The 24628-nt window shown below is 37.4% G+C and overlaps 1 protein-coding gene and 2 pseudogenes across 3 annotated transcripts in view; all 3 read left to right on the forward strand.

Annotated features, from left to right (window-relative positions):
* The window catches only part of CNTN1 (contactin 1), a 308476-nt gene that overhangs the window by 203758 nt on the left and 80090 nt on the right, over window positions 1–24628 (forward strand). For all 3 annotated transcript variants that reach the window (XM_036759469.1, XM_036759470.1, XM_036759471.1), the window contains 2 exons: window positions 9063–9212; window positions 22719–22789. In XM_036759469.1, the coding sequence (XP_036615364.1) occupies window positions 9063–9212; window positions 22719–22789 (221 nt within the window). The remainder of the gene's footprint in view (window positions 1–9062; window positions 9213–22718; window positions 22790–24628) is intronic.
* Window positions 3074–4343, forward strand: LOC118850100 (annotated as a pseudogene).
* On the forward strand, window positions 12235–15278 carry LOC118850101 (annotated as a pseudogene).

Here is a 24628-nt window from a genome sequence, read left to right on the forward strand (position 1 = left end):
CGCTGGAAGATGATCCCCACTGAGAGGAGTGGAGAACAACTACAAGTAGCTCCAGTACTAATGAAGTGGCTGGGCCAAATCAGAAAGGATGCTCAGCTGCAGATGCATCTGGTGATGGAAGGAAAGTCTGATGCTACTGTAAAGATAATATTGCTTAGGAACCTGTAATGTAAGATCTTATCCAAGATAAACTGGATGTGGTCAAATAGGATATGAAAAGATTACACATCAATATCTTGGGTGTCAGTGAACTTAAGTGGAAATGTGTGAATTTAATTCAGGTGATCACAACATATACTACTGTGGGCAAGAATCCCTTAGAAAAAATAAAATGACCTTCATAGTCAATGAAAGGGTGAGAAAAGCAGTATTGGGATGTAATCTCAAAAATGATAGAATGATACCTCTTTGAATCCAAGTCAAACCATTCAACATCACAGTAATAATATGTCTGTGTGCCAATCATAGATGCAAAAGAGGCCAAAGTTGATCATTTCTACGAATAGCTACAACATCTTCTAGAAAACACCAAAAAATGAAAGAAAGATATCACATAGGGGATTGGAATACTAAAGTAGGAAATCAACAGATAATTGGAATAACAGTCAAGTTTGGCCTTGGAGTACAAGATGAAGCAGGGCAGAGACTAATAGAGTTTTGTCAAGATAACTAACTGCTCATAACAAACACTTTTTCAACAACCCAAAAAATGACTCTATGCAGACGTCACCAGATGATCAATATTGAAACCAGATTGATTATATACTTTGTTATTTGATTGTATACTTTAATTGTATACTCCATAGATGGAGTACTTGTATACAATCAGTTAAAACAAGACCTGGAGCTGACTGTAGCTCAGATAATGAGCTTCTTGTTGGAAAATTCAGACTTAAATTGAAGAAAGAGGGAAAACCATCAGACTGTATAGGTATCATCTAAATAGTATCCCTTATGAATAAGAAGTGGAATTGTGAACAGATTTAAGGGATTAGATCTGGTAGAGTGCTTGAACTATAAATAGAGGTTCATAATGGTGTAAAAGAGGCAGCAACAAAAAACATTCCAAAGAAAAAGAAGACCAATAAAGCAAAAGGACTGTCTGATGCGGCTGTACAAATAAATAGCTGAGGAAAAAAGGAAAGCTAAAGAAAAAGGAGAAAGAGAAAGATATACCTACCTGAATGCAGAATTCCAGAGAATAGCAATGAGAGATAAGGTTTTCTTAAATGAGCAATGCAAAGAAACAAGGGAAAACAATAGAAAGGGAAAGACAAAAGATCTCTTCAAAAAAGTTAGAGATATCAAAGGGACATTTCATGCAAAGATGGGCATGATAAAAGACAAAAATGGAAGGGACTCAACAGAAGCAGAAGAGATTAAGAAGTGGGAAGAATACACAAAAGAACTGTACAAGAAAAGATCTTAGCATCACCAATGATAAAAGCACAGTGGTGTGGTTACTGATCTAGAGCCTGGAGTTGCTGATCTAGAGTCAAGGAGGCTTTAGGAAACATTGCTAACAATAAAATTAGTGGAGGTGATAGAATTCCAGCTGAGCTATTTAAAATCCTAAGAGATGATACTGTTAAAATGCTGCACTCAATATGCCGGCAGATTTGGAAAACACAGCAGTGGCCGTGGCAGTGGAGAAGATTGGTTTATGTACCAGTCCTAAAGAAGGACAATGCCAAATGTGTGGGATGACTACCACTAAAATCAAGAGTTCGGAGTCTGAGTCAGAGATCAGAAAAGTTCTTTATTCTTTCTCATGAGAAAGGGCACAGCCTCTGTCACTCAAGCAGTGACAGGCAGGGAGTGTGAGATGTGGAAGCTAACAGGCTTCTTTTGTCTTAATCCTAACCCCACCTGTAACTCCTATCCTACCTTACCATTGGCTGGTGAAGGAAGCTCACAGTCTTCTTACTAATGTCTAACTAATCGGCACAAAACAGTTTATATCCTTCATTACCATAATTATTCCTAACTAATCTGTACCCTATCAGAGGACAATGGTTTTGCAAAAACTCATTATGCATTTCCTGTTACCAAATTTGGGGGTAACCTATCAGAAGAGGATTATTGAGGTTCAGTTTCGGTTTCCTTTCATCATTTTGCGGAAATCACATTTCTCAGGAAATGAAACTGAAACCTAACTAGTTGCCAAATGTAGCAGAGAGACTTAATAATATGACAGTGTATTAATGTGGGAACTTCACTGTGAACCATCCCTCACACAAGGAATGTTCAAATTGCCAGATGATTACACTCGTTACACATCAGCAAGGTTGTGCTTAAGATGCTGCTTCTTAACATTCTGAAGTTAGGCTTCAACAATGTGAGAATTACCAGAAGAGCAAGCTGGTTTTCAAAGGAGCAGAGGAGCTAGAGTCTAAAATCCAGATAGTCACTGTATTATGGAGAAAGCAAGGGAGTTCCAGAAAAAAAACTACTTCTGCTTCATTGACTATACTAAAGCTTTTGTGTGAATCACAACAAAATGTGGCAAGTTGTCAAAGAGATGGGAGTATCAGATCACCTTATTTGTCTCCTGAGGAACCTGTATGTGGACCAAAAAGTAATAGTTACAACAAAACATGGAACAGCTGATTGGTTTAAGATTTGAAAAGAAGTAGTAGTAGTAGTAGTAGTAGTAGTAGTAGTAGTAGTAGTAGTAGTAGTAGTAGTAGAAGGCTTCATTTTGTCACTTTAATTTACATGCAGATACATATATATATGTATGTGTGGGTGTATACACACATATGTATATATACACATACATGTGTATATATACATATATGTATGTGTGTGTATATTATATATATGTATATGTGTATGTATATATATATATATATATATATATATATATATATATATATATATATGTATATATGATGCAAAATGCCAGATTGGATGAATCAAAAGCTAGAACTGAGGCTGTCAGGAGAAACTTCTACACCTTCAGTTATACAGATGTTACCATTTTGACAGTAAAGAGGAATTAAGATGAGATGTTGGGTCCCGCTAGTCGTGCTGCTGGTAAAGATACTGAGGCCCCAAAGGGTAAAGTGATATGGCCAAATGCACACAGCTTATAAATAGAGTGAGCCTCTCACCCTACAGCCAAGTAAATTTCCCACTTTATCTCTTGTCCAATGTAACCCTGGCTCGTGGTCCCAAGAAGCATCTGAAGCATGTAGTAGCTCCAAAGCATTGGATACTGGATAAATTAATAGGAGTTTTTGCTCCAAGACCATCCACAGGTCCCCACAAGCTGAGAACTCACATAGGGCCAGAATTCACATGGTGGTTTAGAAGAAGTGATACATGTACACTCTCAAGGTCTCTCTCAGGAACTTTGGAATTGATTGTGTGACATGGAAAACATTGGCACAGGACCACTCACCATGACATTCCCACATCACTGTGTTGGTAAGCAAAATGGGCTCTTAGCACTCAGTTCAACCAAGTGCCCTTGAAGAGTTTGGCTTTTGTTTCCTTTGATTAATTCAGTGTATTTCATTGAGTCTTACTAGGTGCTAAGCCCCAGGCCCAAACCCCTATTAGGTGCTAAGCCTGTATGGGTGTGAAGCTCCCAGGGTTCTAAGGGGAGGTGCTAACTCAAGAGCCGGTGTAAGAGCCTAAGTTCTGGTCATTCAGATGACGTTTGATGTCTCCTGCTCATCATCTTCTTGAGAAACAGACTCAATTATGCCCTGACTGGAGATGAAGTAAAGAAGATCAGCATGCAGTGATTCATCAAGATTGATGGCAATGTCTGCCCTGATATTATATACACTGCTGGCTTTATGGATGTCATTAGCATTGAGAAGACAGGTGAACATTTCCCTGTGGTTTATGACACAAAAAGACTCTTCAGTGTTCATCGTATTTCAGCTGAGGAAACTAAACATAAATTGTGCAAAGTGAGAAAAATCTTTTGGGGTACAAAAGGTAGTCCCCGTCTGGTCACCCATGATGCTCATAGTATCTGTTACTCAGATCCTCTTATCAAAGTGAACCATACACTTCAGATTGATTTAGAAGCTGGCAAGATCACTAATTTTATCAAGTTTGATACTGGTAACCTATGTGTGGTGACCTGTGGAGCTAACTTGGGTCAAATTGGTGTGATCACAAACAGGGAGAAACATTCTGGCTCTTTTGATGTTGTCCATGTAAAAGATGTCCATGGCAATAGTTTTGCCACTAGGCTCTCAAAAATTTTTGTTTTTGGCAAAGGTAATAAGCCTTGGATCTCTCTTCTCCAAGGAAAGGGTATCTGCCTTATAATTGTTGAAGAAAGAGACAAGAAATTGGCAGCCAAGCAGAGCAGTGGCTAAATAATTGCAGATGAGAATTTGTTGGGTTTCAACCAAATTGAGATGTTACAATTTTTAACAAAAATGTGATTACCCTACAAAAATATACAATACACAAAATAAGAAACAGGTAGTTTAAACAACTCAGCACCTTGCCAATAAACCATAGTCAAAAAGCACCTTGCCAACCATAGTCAAAGCTATGTTTTTTTCAGTAGCAATGTATGACTGTGAGAGTTGGACTATAAAGAAAGCTGAGTGCCACAGAATTGATGCTTTTGAATTGTAGTACTGGATGAGACTTTTGAGTCTTGTCTTTAAACAGTGTATCTATACTGTTTAAAAAATAAAGGAAAGGATATCATGAAACTGTGTTGACTGGGTCCATTATATATGTATGTCATGTAATTGCAAGTTGGTCTTCACTGCAGCAAGGCAAAAGTTATATTCCTTCCTAATAAATTTGCTATTTCACTCTCCACAAAGTATTTTTTGTATTTATTTAGTATTTAATTTTTCTCCCATTGCATGTATGAACACTTTTTAACATTTGTTTTTAAAACTTTGAATTCCAAATTCTCTCTTTTCCTCCCTTTCCACCCATCCTCATTGAGAAGTCAAGCAATTAGATATAGGTTATACTTATATAGTCATGCAAAACACATCCATAATAGTCATGTTGTGAAAGACTAACTATATTTCCCCCCATCCTATCCTGCCCCCTGTTTATTCTATTCTTTCCTTTCACCCTGTGCCTCCTCAAAAGTGTTTGCTTCTGATTACCCCCTTCTCTAATCTGCTCCCCTTGTACCACACCTTACTCCTTACCCCTACTGTCCTTTAGGGTAAGATAGATTTCCATACCTAGTTGAGTGTGTATGTTATTCCCTCAAGCCAACTCCAATGAAAGTAAGGTTTACTCATTCCCTCTCACCTCACAGCTCTTCCCCTCCGTTGTAAAAGCTTTTTTTGCCTATTCTACTTCTCCCTTTCTCCTTCTTCCAGTGCATTCCTCTCTCTCTCAACTTACCCTGTGCACTTTCCCTCCAACTACCTTAATAATGAGAAAGGTCTCATGGGTTACAAATACCAGTTTGTTCAACTTTAATACCTTATGATTTCTGTTTCTTATTTACCCTTTAATGCGTCTCTTGAGTTTTGTATTAGAAAGTCAATTTTTCTATTTAGCTCTACTCTTTACTCAAGAATGCATTAAATTCCTCTATGTCATTGAATATCAATTTTATTTCCTCATGGATTACACTCAGTTTTGCTAGGTAGGTGATTCTTGGTTTTAACCCTAGCTCCCTTGAGCTCTAGAATATCATAGTCCAATCCCTCCAATCCCTTAATGTAGAAGCTGCTAAATCTTGTGTTATCCTAATCGTGGTTCGACTGTACTTGAAGTGTTCTTTCTGGCTGCTTGAAGTATTTTCTCCTTGACCTGGGAACTCTGGAATTTGGTATAATATTCCAAGGAGTTTTCATCTTGGGATCTCTTTCAGAAGGTGATTGGTGGTTTCTTTCAATTTCTATTTTACTCTCTGGTTCTAGAATATCAGGGCAGTTTTCCTTGATAATTTCCTGAAAGATGATGTCTAGGCTCTTTTTTTGATCTTGGCCTTTAGGTAGTCCAATAATTTAAAAACTCTCTCTCCTGGATCTATTTTCCAGGTTATTTGTTTTTCCAATGAGATATTTCACATTCTGTTCTTTTTTTTTCATTTTTTTGGTTTTGTTTTATAATTTCTTGATTTCTTATGGAGTCATTACCTTCCATTTGTTCCATTCTAATTTTTAGGGAATTATTTTCTTTAGTGAGCTTTTGGACCTCCTTTTCCATTTGTCCAATTCTGCTTTTTAGAGCATTCTTCTACTCTTTGGCTTTTTGGAGCTCTTTTGCCATTTGGTCTAGTACATTTTTTAGGGTATTATTTTTTGGCGTCTCCTTTAGCAAGCTGTTCCACTTGTTCTTCATGATTTAGTTGCATCACTCTCATTTCTCTTCCCAAATTTTCCTCTATTTCTCTTACTTGATTTTCAGAATCCTTTTTGAGCTCTTCCATGGCCTGCAACCAATACCTATTTTTCTGGAAGGCTCTGGATGTAAGAGCGTTGACTTTGTTGTTTTGTTTTGAGTGTGTTTTGATCTTTCTTGTTGCCAAAATAAGTTTCTATAGTCTGAGATTTTTCCATTGGTCATTTTATGAGTCTATTAGTTAACTTTTTAAACTCTTTGTTAAAGTAGGGCTCAGCTTCCAGTATGGAGGGCATACTGCCCCAAGCTTCAGGGATTTCCTGCAGCTATTTTCAGAGATACTTCTAGGCACTGTAAGTTTTCAGTTCTTCCAAGATGATATGATCAAAGGAGAAGTGTTTACTTCTCTCCTGACCTGTGCTCTGGTCATGAGTGACCACAAGTACTCTTTTCTCCCCTGGAACTGTGAGGAGTATTCCCTCTCTACTGCTGCCACAGGCTCTGCTATGCCAGTGCTCCTCCTTGCCCCAGGACTGCCACCCAGGACTGGGACCTGGATCTGAGTATGGGCAAAGCAACAGAGTCCTCCCTCAGTGCTAGCAAGGAGATCCCTATAATCACCTTCTGACCAGTTGTTCAATTTCCCTACCATCTGTGGACTGAGAGCCCTGGAAGCAGCTCCTGCCCCTGCCATTTCTGCCACTGCTGTTGCTGATCCCAAGTCCTGCTCCTGTTTTGCTGGGGCTGGAGCTGTGCTCCTCTCTCACCCATGTCTGACAGACCTTTCCAACTGACCTTCTAAGTTGTCTTTGGCATTTGTGGATTGAGAAGTCTGGAAACTGCCACAAATGCCAGTGATTCATTCTCCTGAGGCCTGCTCTGGCACCTGTTCTGTGCTGGTGCATCCTGTGCTAGACTGAGCTCCTTTCTCAACCTGGTGCAATAGACTTTCCTGTCAACATTTCAGGTTGTCTTGGGCTTTAAATTTTTTTCATTCTGTCTTTTTGTGGGTTCTGCTGCTCTAGAATTTGTTTAGAGTCATTTTTTACAGGTATTTGGAGGGGTTTGGGAGAGAGTTCAGTGAAGGTCCCTGCCTTTACTCTGCCATCTTGGTTCTTCCACAGAGTATTTTTTAAGAAGTCACTTACTGTCATCCTTTGCTGTCTATCAACATGCTGTATCTTCCCCATTTTTAAAAAATCTATCACTCAGTTACCACCAGCCATGTATATACAATCATTTAAATGATGTATTTATAGGATTTAAAAAGTAGATGTTATCAATGATTATCTACATATAATTGAGCTACTTTGGGTGCACTTGTTTGTAATGAGGATTATTATGACCTTATGTTAAGGAGGAAAATGGAAGAAGAAACCATGCAATTAATTGAATTAACTTTGAAATGGATAACATGACTTTTCTCTCACTGATGATTATAATACATACAAAAATCTAAATTCTGAATTCCTATTTTAATGTTAGCCCAAAGATGATTTATCTATTGATATAATAAGTGTAATTCTTATATCCACTGACAGGGAAGAATGTTTAGATGATATTTTTCTCTTATGCAACATGAACTCTTAAGTAATCACTGAGTTATTATTCCAGAATCTAATCATAATCTTATATTATTCCATTCCTTATGTCTTATATCTCCTAACCTTTCTCTTCCTCCTCTCCATTCCCTCTACCCTTTAGTTCTTTTCTTAAGCCATTGTCCCTGCTTTAGATATAATCTCTTCCCTTCCCTTCGCTTTCTTGACCTCTTGGTGAACCACTTCAACTATGCACTTACCCTCTTTTCTAAGCTTCTGCTCTCTTCTCTTCGCTTGTGCCTTGCTAAACTGTAACTTGGATTACTCTATCTGCCTCCTTTGCTCCTGTTCATATGATACTGAATAGAATTGGAGAAAATGATGAAGATTTGTGGACTGAATCCATTATATATACATCATCTAATCTCTACTTTTCCCTAACTTGCGGCAAAGTAAACATTGTATACCTTCGTAATAAATATGGTATCCCACTCTTCATAGTCTATTCAAAACTGTATTTTCTTTCCTTAAGTCTCCCAGAGTACTCCTTCCCTGCCATGTCTCCTGAAATCTTCACAACATACTTCACTGAAAAAAGGAGGATGAGCAACCCTGACAAGGGCTTGGCAAGCCCTCACACCAAAGGTGCTAGTCCTCCTAAACACTCTATATACCTCTCTCTCCTGATCCTGTTCTGCTACTTACTGATGAAATGACCTGAAGTAAATCACTTATCCTCTCGGTACTGGTTTCCTCCTTTATTTGTAAAATGAAGTTGTTGGACCAAATGAACTCTAAAGGAATTTTGACATTCTAGCATCCTCTGCTAATCTTGTTTCAAATTGCATATATCTCAGAACATAGTTGTTGATTGTCTGCTTTAGATGTAATTCCAAGTTTCTCTAGGTAGTTGAATAGAATTGCCAGTCTCACTGTTACACGTGCCAAGTAACGTTAGAAAAAGATCTATGAGCCACATAATTTATTATTCCTATGGGGTCAGTTATATAAAACTTCATAACTCTTGTATTCCAGCATGAAAATAATTTTTGAAGCAGTATTGTATGTATTTAATAATCTCCCAGCTTTCACATTTTATCTCCTGGTTTATATCATTTTTTCCCTAAAATGGGCAAGAAAATTTGGGCATATGAATAAAGCAAAAGTATCTAGCATATTTTTAAAAAGATTTTGCTAAATGTATTCTTTATTTTCATTTAGATCCACCAAATATTGAAGGGAATATGGAATCAGCAAGGGCAGTAGACCTAATCCCATGGATGGAGTATGAATTCCGGGTAGTAGCAACCAATATCTTGGGAACAGGAGAGCCCAGTCTACCATCAAACAGAATCAAAACAGAGGGTGCTGGTATGTAGGGGAAAACGTTGTTATGTCCCACCCCCTCAGCCGTGAGTTCCTTTTTACAAACTTTTCTTTTAAAAAATTGTCCTACGAAATGGAAACAGACCTGAAGAGTAAGCAAGAGTTTAGTTTAAGGAGTACTATATTTATCTACAATTGAATTAATCAAATGATTGGTTCTTTATGGAGGTTTTCTTTTTGTGCAAATGACTAAATGAATGAATAACTTTGTTGTATTCCCAAACTTAAGGGCAGTTGCTTCATATCCATAATAAGACTTGCGAAAATTTGCCAGGTTGATGCAGCCATTCTGGAGAGCAAGTTGGAACTATGGTCAAAGGGCTATAAAAATGTGCATACCCTTTGACCCAGCAATATCACTTCTAGGGCTGTATCCCAAAGAGATCACACAAGTGGGAAAGGGACCTGTATGTACAAAAATATTTATAGCAGCTCTTTTTGTGGTGGCAAAGAATTGGAAATCAAAGGGATGCCCATCAATTGGGGAGTGGCTAAACAAGTTGTGGTATAATAAATGCAATGGAATGCTATTGTACTATAAGAAATGAGGAGCAGATGGACTTCATAATAACCTGGAAAGACTTATGTGATCTGATGCTTAGTGAAGGGAGCAGAACCAAGAGAACACTATACTCGATTACAAACACATGGTATCTATGATGACTAACTTTGATAGACTTGGCTCTTCTCAGCAATACAAGGTTCAAAGACAGCTCCAAAAGACTCATGGTGAAAAAAGCTATCCACATCAAGAGAAAGAAGTATGGAATCTGAATGCAGATTGAAGCAAACTATTTGCTCTCTTTTTTCCTTCTTTTTTGGTTTTGTTTCTTCTTTCTCATGATTCATTGGTTATAATTCTTTACAACTTGACTATTGTGTAAATAAGTTTAAGGTGAAGGTATGTTTAGGATCTATATCAGAATACATGCCATCTTCGGGGGGAGCGGGGAGGAGAGGGAAGGGAAGAAAATTTGGAACTCAAAAACCTGTGGAACCAAGTGTTGTAAACTAAAAATAAAAAACAAACAAACAAATAAATTGATTGGGATGAAAAAAATGCCAGTTAAAATATAACTTCTTTACCAATAATCATAGGATTACTGACTTATTGCAACCTAATTACATATATATATATATATATGTATATGTGCTTTCATTCATTATAACTATCTCCTCAACTTTACCAACTCTCTTACTTCAGGTCAAAAAAAAAATTTAAGAAAAAAAGACATATTCAGAAAATCTTCCAGATGAGCAAATCATCCTCTGAAGTGAATAATTACCTATAAAAATTATTACCTATAAAATAATTATCTATAAAAACACATAGTATTGAATTAAATCTGAGAATTAAAAATGAAATCTATAATTTTAATAATATGAAAACTACAAAATCCTTATTTTTAGAAATTCAGATATTACATGAGGAGACTAGGATAAAAACACAATTTAAATGGAAGAATTGATAGTCTAGGAACAGGACTCAGATATAATAATGTAAACCCAAACAAAATTTTTTTTTGTGAGACAAACCTTCAGAATGGGTGAGGAACATAAGTACTTCAGAATTGTCTTGCTGAGAATAACTAAGTCATTCACAGTTTATCATAGTGCAGAGTTGCTTTTACTTTGTACAATGTTGTCCTGGTTCTGCTCACTTCACTTTGCATCACTTCATGTAAGTCCAGTTTTTCTGAAAACATCCTGCTTGTCATTTCACATATATAGTATTCTATCACAATCACATAATTTGTTCAGCCGTTCCCCAAATGATGGGCATCTCCTCAGTTTCCAATTCTTTGCCACCATAAAAAAAAGAGATTCTATAAGTATTTTGGTACATATAGGTCCTTTTCTTTTCCTTTGATCTTTTTGGGCTATGGATGTAGTAGTGGTATTGTTGGATCGAAAGAAAGTTTGGTAGCCCTTTAGGCATAGTTCTAAATTGATCTCCAGAAAGGTTGAATCAGCTCACTACTCCACCAATGGTGCATTAGTGTCCCAATTTTCCCATATCTTCTCCAATATTTATCATTTTCCCTTTTTGTTACATTAGCTAATCTGATTAGTGTGAGGTGGTATTTCAGAGGGTTTTTTTATTGTGCATTTCTCTAATCAAAAGTGATTTAGAGCACTTCTTCGTATGCCTACAGATAGCTTTGATTTCTTCATTTAAAAAATGCCTATTCATATCTCAGAGTTGTTTTAATTTGCATTGTCTAATCAACAGTGATTTATAGCATTTTTTCATATGACTATAGATAACTTTGATTTCTTCTCCTGAAAAATGCCTGTTAATATCTTTTGAGTATTTATCAATTAGGGAATGACCTATAGTCTTATAAATTTGACTCAGTTCTCTATTTATTTGAGAAATGATACATTTATTAGAGAAATTTGCTGTAATTATTTTTCAGTTTTCTGCTTTCCTTCTATTTTTGGTTGCATTGGTTTTGTTTGTGCAAGGACTTTTTTGTGGGATCATATTCTTTATGTTTGCTTTAAATAGTGTTTTATTTTTTCCACAATTACATATCAAGAAAATTTTTAGCATTCATGTTTACATGATTCTGAATTCCAAATTTTTCTCCCTCCCTTTCTCCCCTCCCCTCTTCTGAAAACAGTAAACAGTTTGATGTAGTTTATACATGTGCTATCATGTAAAACATATTTCCATATTTATCTTGGCTGTGGAAGGAGAAACAGATCAAAAAGAAAGAGACAATTTGATCTCTGCTGTCACAGTGAAGGGGCTCTGTCTCAGGCTTTTTGCGCCAGTGGCTGCAGGACCTGGCTTTTACCTGAGGCTGCACTGATGTTGCCCTTAGGCCCATGAGGAATCCTTGTGTCTGGTGCTGTTTTGGGGTTGTATAGGGTAGCTGGCACTGCTGGAGGCCATAGGGGTTCGGCAGCTTACCTAGTGCTGAGCAGAAGTCCTAGTGGTGGTGTCTGGCATAAGCTTAGTGGGGTTTTTCTGCATTTCCCCAGGGATACCCTGAAGCACATGGAGGTCTGGCCCCTGGAGGATACACCTCCGCCTTGGGTTGCATCAAAGCATGGGCTGATTCTCAGAGCTGCTGTCTGCTGGTTTCCTGGCTATGCTAAAGCACATGGTAGAGGACAGAGTTGCGGTGCTGTCCTGGTGTTGCTGTTTTCCTGCTCCACCACACTGTGGCTCAGGATCTCCCACTGGTTTGCTGAAGTAGGGCTTGCTGCTGGCTTGCTGGGATGCTTTTTGTCCTGGAATGTGCTCCCCTTTTACTTGAGTGAGATGGGCCTTTCTTGCCAATCCTACAAGTCTCTTGGTCTTGACTGCCCCACCCTATCTTTTCACTGGCTCAGCTGTTCCAGATTTGTTCTGGGTTTATAGTTGTTTGGTTGTTTGAAGGTGAATATGGGAGAGCACTGCCATATTGACTCCTGGAACGTGTACAAAGACTTTTTAATTCAATGTAATGAAAACTAATCATTTTACTTCCCATAATGCTCTTTATCTCTTGGTCATAAATTTTTCCCTTACACATACATTTGACAGGTAAGCTAGTTCATGCTCCCCTGATTTCCTCATGGTGCCACATTTTATGTCTGAATCCTATACCCATGAGATGTTTGTCTATGCTTAATTTCTGCCAAACTGTTTTCCAATTTCACAGTAGTTTTTATTAAATAGTGAGTTCTTGTCTCAAAAGCTTGAATTTTTGTTTGTCAATTTAGATTACAATGGTCATTTACTATTGTGTACCTAATCCATTGGACTTATCCACCACTCTGTTTCTTAGCCAGTATCAGATTGCTTTGATGATTAATTCTTTGTAATACAGTTTGAGATCTGGTACTGCCAGGCCAACTTTCTTCACATTTATTTGTACCTATTCCTTTGATATTCTTGACCTTTTTTTCTGGATGAAGTTTATTATTTTTCCTAGCCCCATAAAATAATATATTGGTAGTTTGATTGGTATGGCAGTGAATAAGTAAATTAATTCAGGTAGAATTGTCATCTTTATTATATTGGCTTGGTCTACCTCTGAGCAATTAATATTTCTCAGTTGTTTAGATCTGACTTTATTTGTATAAAAAGTGTTGTGTTTATTACCACTGTTCATATAGTTCCTGGGTTTGTCTTGGCAGGTAGACTCCAAAGTATTTTATATTGTCTATAGTTATTTTAAATGGAAGTTCTCTTTCTGTCCCTTGCTGCTGGACTTTGTTGGGAATATATAGAAATGTTGATGATTAATGTGTGTTTATTTTTTATTTTTTGCTAAAGTTGTTTGCTAAAGTTGTTAGTTACTTCAACTAGTTTTTTAGTTGATTATCTAGGATTCTCTAAGTATCATCATATCATCTACAGAGGTATAATTTTGTTTACTTATTGCCTCTCTTATTGCTATAGCTACCCTTTCTTTTTTATATTTTATTTTTTCTAATTACAAGTAAAAATTTTCAACATTCATTTTAATAAGACTTTTAGTTCCAGTTTTTTCTCCCTGCCTTCCTTCCCTCCCTCCCTCTAACAAGGCAAGCAATCTGATATAGGTTATACATGTGCAATCATGGAAACATTTCTACATTAGTCATGTTGTGAAAGAAGAAACAGAACAAAAAGGAAAAGCCACAAACCCCCACTCCCACCAAAGTGAAAATAATATGTTTCAGTCTTCATTTAGATGCCATAGTTCTTTCTATGGATGTGGATAGCATTTTCTGTCATGAGTCTTTTACAGCTGTCTTAGATCATTGTATTGCTGAGAAGAGCTACAGCAGTCATAGTTTATCATTGCACAGTATTACTCTTGCTGTGTACAGTGTTTTCCTGGTTCTGCTCTTTTCACTTTGTCTGAAATCTAACTGTTCTTCACTTCCTATAGTACAATCGTGTTCTATTAATTTATATACCACAACTCATTCAGCCATTCCCCAATTGATGGACATTCCCTCAATTTCCAAGTTTTTGCTACCACAAAAGAGCTACTATAAATATCTTTGTACATGTAGGTCTTTTCCCCATTTTTATGATCTCTTTGGAATAAACCTAATAGTGGTATTGCAGGATCAAAGGGAATGCACAGTTTGCCCTTTGGGCATAGTTCAAAATTTAGCATTTCTATTATAATATTAAATAATTGTGGTAATAATAGGCATGCTGGCTTCACCTCTGATCTTATTGGGAAAGTTTCTAGCTTATCCTTGCTGCAGTGTTTGCTGATGGTTTTTAGATGGATATCACTTATCCTTTTAAGGAAAGCTCCATTTATTCCTCTGATTTCCAGTGGTTTTTAACAGGAATGGGAGCTGTATTTCATCAAAAACTTTTCCAGTGTCTATTGAGATAGTATGATTTTTGTTGGTTTTTTAAATTGATATGGTCAATTATGCCAATAATTTTCCTAATATTGAACCAGTCCAGAATTTCTGGTTTAGATCCCACCTGATTGTCGTGTATGTTCTTTCTTATATATTGCCATAATCTCCTTGCTAGTATTTTATTTAAAACGTTTGCATCAATATTCATTAGGGAAATGGATCTATAGTTTTATTTCTCTGTTTTACCTTTTCATGGTTTAGATATCAGCACCATATATATGTAATAAAAGGAATTTGATAGGGCTTCTTCTTTGACTGTTTAAAAAAAAGTATGTAGGTGCACCAGCCTCTCGCCCAGCCCTGCTTCGCTGGCACCTGGAAGATGCAGAGCAGTGAGAATTTCAATTAGCTTCTCAAGGCGCTATGTATGAATGCCATACTAAGGAAGGTGGCTGCAGCTTCCAAGCCACACGTGGATTTCTGCCAGGACGGGGACCGCATGTGCGTACCCCCGAAATCAGCTTCAAAGTTGGCGAGGGCTTCTATGAGGAGATGGTGGATGGACGCAAGTTCCAGAGTTTGCCTGCTTGGGAGAATGAAAATAAAATCTACTGCACATAAACTCTTGTGGAGGGCAATGGCCTGAAGACATACTAGACCTGGGAACTGGCCAATGATGAGCTGATTTTGACTTTTGGTGCTGATGACATCATGTGCACAAGAATTTATGTTGGGAAGTAAAAAGAAGATGGTCTGGTCTGGTTCTGGGGATGGGGATGAGGGAGTAGAATGAAGGCATGTGAACCCATACTTTGTGAGGGGCTAACTCCTTAGGGGACCTGAGAGCACCGCTTCCTGAAGCATCCTTGAATGTGCACCTGAATTCAGATGAGAAACCCTGCCAGCTGATGTTAGGTGTTTTCCTTGTTTGTTTTTTTTTTTTCCTGTACACAGTAGTGTTCTCTCTTCTAAGACATCACTCTTCTCCTGTACTCACCATTTTGTATCTTGGAATTGGAATGGTTTGATTACTCACTAAATTTGTTGGGCATATTTTTAAAAAAAGTATATAGTATTAAAAATTAATTGTTCTTTAAATGTTTGGTAGAATTCATCTGGTCCTAGGGATTTTTTTTGGATAGCTCATTGATGGTTTGTTCAATTTCTTTTTCTAAGATAGGGTTATTTAAGTATACTATTTCTTCTTTTTTCCATCTGGGCAATTAATATTTTTGTAAATATTCATCCATTTCACTTAGATTGTAGGATTTATTAGCATGTAATTGGGCAAAATATTCTATTTATTTATTATAAATATTTATTTATTTTATTAATTGCTTTAATTTCATCTTCATTGGTGAAGATGGAACCTTAACCCTTTTCATTTTTGATACTGTGAATTTGATTTTCCTCTTTTTAAGATCAAATTAATCAATGGTTTATCTATTTTATTTTTCCCATAAAATTAGCTTCTAGTTTTATTTATTAGTTAAATGGTTTTCTTAATTCCAATTTTAATAATTTTGCCTTTGGTTTTCAGGATTTCAAATTTGGTATTTAATTGGCTTTTTAAAATTTGTTCTTTTTCTGTTTTTTTAGTTGCACACCTAATTCATCGATCTGCTCTTTGTCTATTTTATTGATGTAAGCATTTAGAGATATAAATTTTCCTCTAATACTGCTTTGGCTGCATCCCATAAATTTTGATATGTTGTCTCAGTGTTGTCATTCTCTTTAGTGAAATTACTGATTGTTTCTATGATTTATTCTTTGACTACATCATTATTTAGGATGATTAGTTTCCAATTAATATTAATCTATGTTTCCATGACTCTTTATTGAACGTAAAAAGAATGCAGTTAATATTTTTGATTTTCTGCATTTGGTTGTGATGTTTTTATGTCCTCAACTTTTTTCTAATGGTTACCTTTTGTGTAGGTGCCATGTAGCACTGAGAAAAAGGTATGTTCCTTTCCATTTCTGTTCAGTTTTTGCCAGAGGTCTATTATGTCTAAGTTTTCTAAAATTCTTTTCATCTCCTTAACTTTTTTCTTGTTTATTTATTGGTTAGATTTATCTAGTTCTGAGAGGGGAAAGTTGAGGTCCCCCCACTAGTATAGTTTTCTTGTCTATTTCCTCCTGTGACTTATTTAACTTTTCCTTTAAGAATTTGGATGCTATACCATTTGCTGCATATATGTCTAGTATTGATATTACTTTATTGCCTATGGTACCATTTCACACAATGTAATTTCCCTGCTTATCCTTTTTAATTAGATGTATTTTTGCTTTTGCTTCATCTGAGATCATGATTACTATCCCTGCTTTTTTTAAAAAAATTTCAGCTGAAGTGTAATAGATTCTTCTCCAGACCCTTCCCTTTACTGGTTGTACCTCTGTGACTTGAATGTGTTTCTTATAAACAATATATTGTCAGATTATCATTTTTAATATACTCTATGATCCACTTCTGTTTTATAAGTGGATTACTCCCATTCACATTCACAGTTACGGTTACTCCTCCGTTCTTATTTTCCTCCTTGTTTACGCTTTTCTCTCTCTCCTTTAATTGTGTCCCTCCTCAAAAGTCTGCTTTGTTTCTGACCATCTCCCTCCCCACCAACTGACCCTCCCTTCTATGCCTCTTTCTTCTCTAACTCCCCCTTCCTTTTTTCCAAGAAATTTTTCTCTATCCAACTGAGTGTGTATGTAGTTCCATCTTTGAGCCAATTACAATAAAATTAAGGTTCAAGTATTACTCACCCACCTCCATTTTCCTCTGCTGTAAGAGCTCTTCATTTTGTGTCTCCTTTATGTGAAATTATTTTCTCCATTCTACCTATCTCTTCCCTCTTCTCCCAGTGCATCCCTTTTTCTCACTTAAAAACACTCATCATATGCAGAATGAAGTGAGCAGAACCAGGAGAACATTATACAATGATCCAAGATAATCTCAAAGGACTCATGATGAAAAATGCTATACATCTTCAGAGGAAGAACTGATGCTGTCTGGATAGAGACTGAAGCATGCTATTTTTCCTTTTTTTGGTTTGAGTTTCCTTCCACAAAATGACTAATATGGAAATATGTTTCACATGATTGCACATGTATAACCCATATCATATGGCTTACCATTTGAGGGATGGTGAAGGAGAGGGAGAAAAGAATAGAATTTGGAACTTAAAACTTAAAAACAGTTAAAGTTGTTTTTTCATGTAATATTGGAGGGAAATAAAATATTAAAAAAAGAAACAGTCTCATCATAGGCAACTCGTATGTGTACCTTCTTTCCATATATACTCCTTCCACCTGTCCTCATAATGATAAAGTTCTTAGGAGCTACAAGTATCATCTTTCCATGTAGGAATGCAAACAGTCTAACTTTATTGAATCTCTCATGATTTCTCTTTCATGTTTACTTTTTTATGCTACTCTTGAGTCATATTTGAAAGTCAGATTTTTCTTTTCACCTATGGTATTTTCAGGAATGCTTGAAAGTCCTCTATTTCAATGAATGTCCTTATTTGCCCTGGAAGGATATTTTTTGCTCATTTTTGCTGGACTAGAGATTCTTGGTTGTAATTCTAGCTCTTTTGCCCTCCAGAATATCACATTCTCTAGTATTTTAATGTATAAACTGCTAAATTTTGTGTGTTGCTGATTGTGACTTCACAATATTTGAATTGTTCTTTTTTGCCTGCTTGCAATATTTTCTCCTTGACCTGAGAGCTCTTGAATTTGTTTATAATATTCCTGGGAGTTTCAAATTTCAGGATTTCTTTCAGGATGTGATTGATGGATTTCTTCAGTTTCTATTATACCCTCTCGTTCTAGGACATCAAAACAGTTTTCTTTGATAATTTCTTAAAATATGATGTCTAGGCTCTCTCTCTTTTTGATCATGGCTTTCTGGTATTCCAATAATTCTTAAATGATATTTCCTTGATCTGTTTTCTAGGTCAGTTTTTTTTCCAGTGAAAAATTTCCCACATTTTCTTCTACTTTTTTCTTTCTTTCAGCTTTATTTTATTGTTTCTGGTTGTGTCACAGAGTCATTAGCTTCCACTTGCCCAATCCTGATTTCTAAGGAATTATTTTCTTCAATGAGCTTTTTAACCTCCATTTCCATTTGGCCAATTTTCCTTTCTAAGGAGTTCTTATCTTTAATGGATTTTTTGGCCTTTTTTTTTTTAAAGAATTTGGCCAATTCTTTTATAGGTGTTATTTTCTTTAGTATTTTTTTTTGTGTGTGCCTCCTTTACCAAGCTGTTAATGCTCTTTTCATAATTTTCTTGCACCACTCTCATTTATTTCCCCAATATTCCCTCTACCTCTCTTATTTGGTTTTTAAAGTTCTTTTTGAACTCTTTCAGGATTTGGGGTATGGTGGTGGTAGTGGTGGTGCCTGTGACCAATTCACCTTTTTTCTTTAAAGCTTTGCATGCAGCTCTTTTGACTTCATTGTCTTCTTATGAGTTTCCATCTTGATCTTCCCTGTCACTACAGTATCTTTCTGTGGTCAGGTTCTTTTTGTTGTTGTTTGTTCATTTTCCAAGACCATTTCTTGACTTTGAACTTTATGTTAAAACTGGACTTTGCTCCTTTGGTGGAGAGGGCCCTGTACCAAGCTTCAGCTTTTCTTGCTGTTGTTTTCAGAGCTAGCCCTGGTGGTCTGTAAGCTTTTGGTTCTTCCAAGGTGGTATGATCTAAGGAGGGGTGATCTCATTGTCTTTCTGACTTGTGCTCTGGTCTGTGGGTGAACTGAAGCAATCTTCTGTGCCCTGGAACTGCAACCATTCCCCTGTACCCCTGCTCCTCTTACTTTTGAGACTGTGACCTAGAACTGTGTATGGGTAATATGACAGCATCCTACCCCCAGTGCCAAGGGTCTCCTGTAATCTCCTGACAAGTTGTCTCACCTTCTTACTGTCTGTGGGTTGAGAGAGAGCTCCCTAAGCTGCTGCTGCTACTGCTGAACTGCCTCCAGGGTCTGCTGCTAGCACCCTAGCATGGCTTACATTGCAAGGATTGTGCTGGGCTCCAGGTCCTACCACCACCCTGCTGAGACACTTTTCCTGACAACTTTGTAAGTTTTTCTGGGCTGGAAATTTGTTTCACCCCAACCTTTTGTTGGTCTGCCACTCCATAATTTGATTGGAGGCATTAAAGTTGTTTGGGGGGGGATTTTGGGGGAGGCCTCAAGTGAGTAGCTGCCTTTATTTCACCATTTTTGCTCCACCTCCAGGGAGTGGTATTTCTAAGAGTGAGGCACAACAGAAGAAGGTGGTAGAAGGTAAGATCTATAAGGAAATAACACATAAATTCCTTAGGGGAAAGAGCTCAAAATAGGTACCTTGGAAGCATAAATTTCTTGAGTGTGTGTTTTGATCTTCCTTGTCACCATAATGAATTTCTATAATGTGAGTTTTTTTACATTGTTTGATCACTTTCCCAGTCTATTACTTGACTTTTAACTGTTTGTTAAAGTAGGGTTCTGCTTCCAAGGTGGAGGGCATCCTGTCCCAAGCTTCAGTGGTTTTGTGTAGCTGTTTTCAGAGATACTTCTAGGGACCTCTAAGTGTCCAGTTCTTTCAAGGTGGCATGATTTAAGGAGATGTGTTTACTCCTCTCCTGGCTTGTGCTCTGGTCTGTAAGCAACCACAAGCACTCTTTTCTTGTCCTGAAACTGTGAAGAGGGTCCTCTCTACCGTGGCTACAAGCTCTGTTATGCCAGTGCTCCTCTTTGACCTTGGACTGCCACTCAGGACCGTGTCCCGGATCTGAATATGAGCAAAGCCGTAGAGTCCTGCCTCAGTCCTAGCAAAAAGACCCCTGTAATTTCTTTCTGACTAGTTGTTTGACCCCCCTTACTTTCTGTGGGCTGAGAGCTCCAGAAGCAGCCACTGCCACTGCTTATTTAATCACTTCCAAAGCTTGCTTCTCATTTGCTGGGGCCGGAGCTGTGCAAATGCTTCGCTTTTTCCCAGTTGTGACAGACCTTTTTTGCTGACCTTCTTTGGCGTCTGTGGGCTGAGAGATTTGGAAATTGCTGTTGCTGCCAGTGATTTAGTCGCCTTGAGGCCTGCTCCAGATTTGTTGGGGCCCAGTCTGCTCTGGGGTGGCCTGTGCTGGACTGCACTCCTCTCTCACCCTGTTGCAACAGACCTTTCTTGCCAACCTTCCAAGTTGTCTCAGGCTGGAAATTTTTGTCATTCCATCTTTCTGTGGGTTCTGCTGCTCTAGAATTTGGTTAGAGTCATTTTTAAAGGTCTTTGGAGGTGTTGGGGGAGATCTCAGGTGAGTCCTTGCCTTTACTCCACTATCTGGGCTCCACCTACTCACTCCTCCTTTACTGGAGCCTCCTCCAGATCATGCCCTCTAATTGCAGATATCCCTCAGGACTCTGTCCTGGGGCCTCTTCAGTGCTCCCTCTGTACTTCCTCACTTGGTGATCTCACAGCTCTGATGAATTTAATTACCATTTTTATGCTAATGATTCTCAATCTACTTTTCCTGACCAAGTCTCTCTGCTGATGTCTAGCCTTCCATTGCCAAATGCTTTTCCGACATCTCCAACTGTATATCCAGTAGACATTTGAAGCTCAATATGTCCAAAATAGAACTTTCACCCAAACACTCTCATCTACTACCTTCCCTATTACTGTAAAAGGCAACATCATCCTTCCAGTTACTCAGGCTTACAACCTAGAAGTCACCATGGTTTCACTATCTCTCACTCCAAGATGTTGCCAAGATCCCCTGATTTCACTTCTACAACATCTCTCAAATATGCTCCCTTCTCTCGTCTTACATTGCTACCACTCTAGTTCAGGCCCCTCATCATTTCATGCCTTGATTACTGCACCATCTTGCTGATGGGTCTGCCTACCTCAAGTCTTTCCCTACTCTAATTCAGTCTTCATTCAACCACCGAAGCGATTTTCCTAAAATGCTCATCTACATGTCAGGACCCCTACTCAATAAACTCCGTGGGCTTCCTCTTGCCTCCAGGAGCAAATACAAAGTGCTGTTTGGCATTCAAAGCCTTTCATAACCTAGCCACCTCCTGCCTTCCCAGCCTGCTTACACCTTACTCTCCAGTACATACTCTTCAATAAAGTTACATTGACTTCCTGGCTATTCCACTCTCTCTTTCAGCCCTGGGCATTTTCTTTAGCTGTTCCCCCTGCCTGAAGTGCTTTTCCTCCTCTACTCTGACTACTGACCTCCCTGCTGTATTTTTAAGTCTCAATTAAAGTTTCATCCCTAAAGGAAGCCTTCCCTAACCCCTCTTAATTTTAATGATTTCCTTCTTTTAATTATTTCTTATTTATCTTGTGTATAGCTGACTTTGTGTATATTTGTCTGCATGTTGTCTCCCCCATTGGATTGTAAGCTCCTCAAGGGCAGAGACTGTCTTTTACCTCTTTTTGTATCCCCGTTGCTTAGCATAGTGCCTGGTACATGCTAGGTGCTTAATAAATGTTTGCTGATTGGTTGATTGATTTTATTTGTTTTTTTGCATGCTATCTCTCTGATTAGACTGTGATCTCAATAAAATAAGGGATTATTTTTTCCTTTCATTGTATCCCTAGCACATAGCACTGTGTCTGATGCATAACAGATGTTTAATAAATATTCATAGATTTAACAGATATACATTTAATGTATCTGCTTCATAAAAAAAGAAACCTATAACATATGGCAAATATTAGGAAAAAATAATTTAAATGCCTTAAACTTTTTTAGCTTCAATAACTGAGAAAATGGACTATACCATGAAACAGTTACTTGGTTTTATTCATATGAATTTTAGGGTATTTTAAAGGATATTTTAAATTGGATTGAAGCTCTTGAAATGTGGGTAATGCTGGAATCACATATGGAACCTTATAATGTGTTTTAATATTTCACAATAAGAAGGTCTGGTATAAAGGAAATAGAATTGATACCACTAAATTTGTAATGCTGTACTTTGTTGGGGGAAATCACTTTATTTCATGTAACCACAGAACCAGTCTTGAATTTAAAGCAAACAGTGACTTCTATTTCAGGTCATTATTATTGTATTAGGGTAAGCCATGAGTTTGCCTTGCCAAGGTTAAGCAAGCAATATGTTTTGCTTTATATAAATGAAATTAGGAGAAAAAGTGATATGGCTTATCTCTTTTGTTATTTTAGCACCTAATGTGGCTCCTTCAGATGTAGGAGGAGGAGGTGGAAGCAACCGTGAATTGACAATAACATGGGTGGTAAGTATTCATGAAAAATGCAGTGGTTTTATAATTATTAACCTACATACCCATATGTAAATTTGAGTGCTATTTTACTTATTGAAATATCAAGGAGTAATATAATATGTTCCATGGATAATTTTACCAGGACCTTAAATTGTTATATAATTTTTTTTGGCAGGTAATGATTTTATTTTTTGTAAGCATTTATTAAAAGTAATACTCAATTTTTAAAAAGCAAAATATACATATAGATATTTGCAGATTCTTATACAATCATCTTGTTCTCTTTTACAATTGTGAGAAACGTGGTTTTGGCGATCACTGGACTTCCTAGGCAGGGCCAAAGTCCTGAAGAAGAACCCTGTGATAATCCCTAGGGAAGGCTGTACAGACCACAGGACTCCCAGAGGAAGACCAAGTGGTAGCCATCCCTTAATCTGTGGGGATCACAGGGCCTCCTAGGGGTCAGACCCTAAGGAAGACGCAAGTGATGGCCCCTTAGGATGGCAGTAAGATCACAAGGCTCCCAAGACAGGGCCGGAAGTCCCATGTGATGTCCCCTTAAGGCCGTGCAGACCACAGGGTTCCCCAAGGTAATCCAGAGTGGTAGCCCTCTTAATACCGCAATGGGGATCACAGGACACCCCAAGACAAGATCCAGGAGTAAGCTTGGCGAGCTTCTGCTGCCTGTTGCTTCCCTTCACTTGACCTTAGGAAAATCCATGTGATTTGCCCATTCATACCCAAAGAATTCAAGACCAGAGTGGGCAGAGGAAGGCATTTTATTACGCTCTCTGGGAGAGCGGGTGTAGTGCTCACAGGAACACTCACACCTGTTATATAATTTTTAATAAACATATAGGAGGGTTTCAAAACCATGGATGTTCAAAATGTATTTTCTTATCCTTCATTCTTCTTTGCCTTAGAATGTCAAATTGATAAATCAATCACATTGAGTTATTTTAGACATGGGCTATACGATAGGAATAATAATTGCTTTTTCTATCAGTGCTTTGGAAATTATAAAGCATTACATAAATGAGAGCTATTGTAAAGGTTTTTTCCCCCATAAATTGAATGTCTGCACTGCTTCTTCACAAAAAAACATAAAATAAAAATCAGGAAGAAAAATAATTTGAAGAGGCAAAGGTGAAACTTTTTCTTTGTCACAATGTCAGAAGGTGGAAAAATATAATATAGAAAAATATAATATGTAGGGACAACTGAATACTTGGAACTACATAGTAGATATGAGATTTTTTATCAAGAATGGGGAATGGGCTCTCTCAGGAAGAGACAGTTGCTTTTCCTCTGAGGAATCTTAGTGTAGATACTCATGTGCCATCACGTATGAGAGATCATTTAATCAGTATCTTGGGAAGAAATGGAGGTTACCATTTTTGACCTGACATTAACAACAGAGATTTATACTATCTTCCCAGGTATATAAACTACTAATACTTTGAAAGCCTGATTATGTAACATAATCTGAAAATTCACATCAGTGCAAAAAATACTTTCAAGAGCAATCCAGAAAACAATGCTATGAATTGTCACATCTTGGACAATAAAGTGAAAATTTTGAGCTCATAAGTAACTTTTTCATGACTGCTACTTATAAAATTTAATGGCTTCAGATGATGACATTAAAATGTATGAGAAAAGAGTTTTATACTTCTGGATTGATTTCAAATGGAGATGGAGGGTTCTTATCAAGGTCTGGTAAAAGTATATTTACCTGATGACTTGCACCTAGGTGGTGCAGTGGCTAGTGTGCTATATCTCAGGAAGATACAGGAAGAATCAAGAAGTTCTGAATTTAAATTGAGCCTCAGACACTTACTAGTTCTGTGG

Source organism: Trichosurus vulpecula, chromosome 5, assembly GCF_011100635.1.
Source record: "Trichosurus vulpecula isolate mTriVul1 chromosome 5, mTriVul1.pri, whole genome shotgun sequence".
Classification (NCBI taxonomy): domain Eukaryota; kingdom Metazoa; phylum Chordata; class Mammalia; order Diprotodontia; family Phalangeridae; genus Trichosurus; species Trichosurus vulpecula.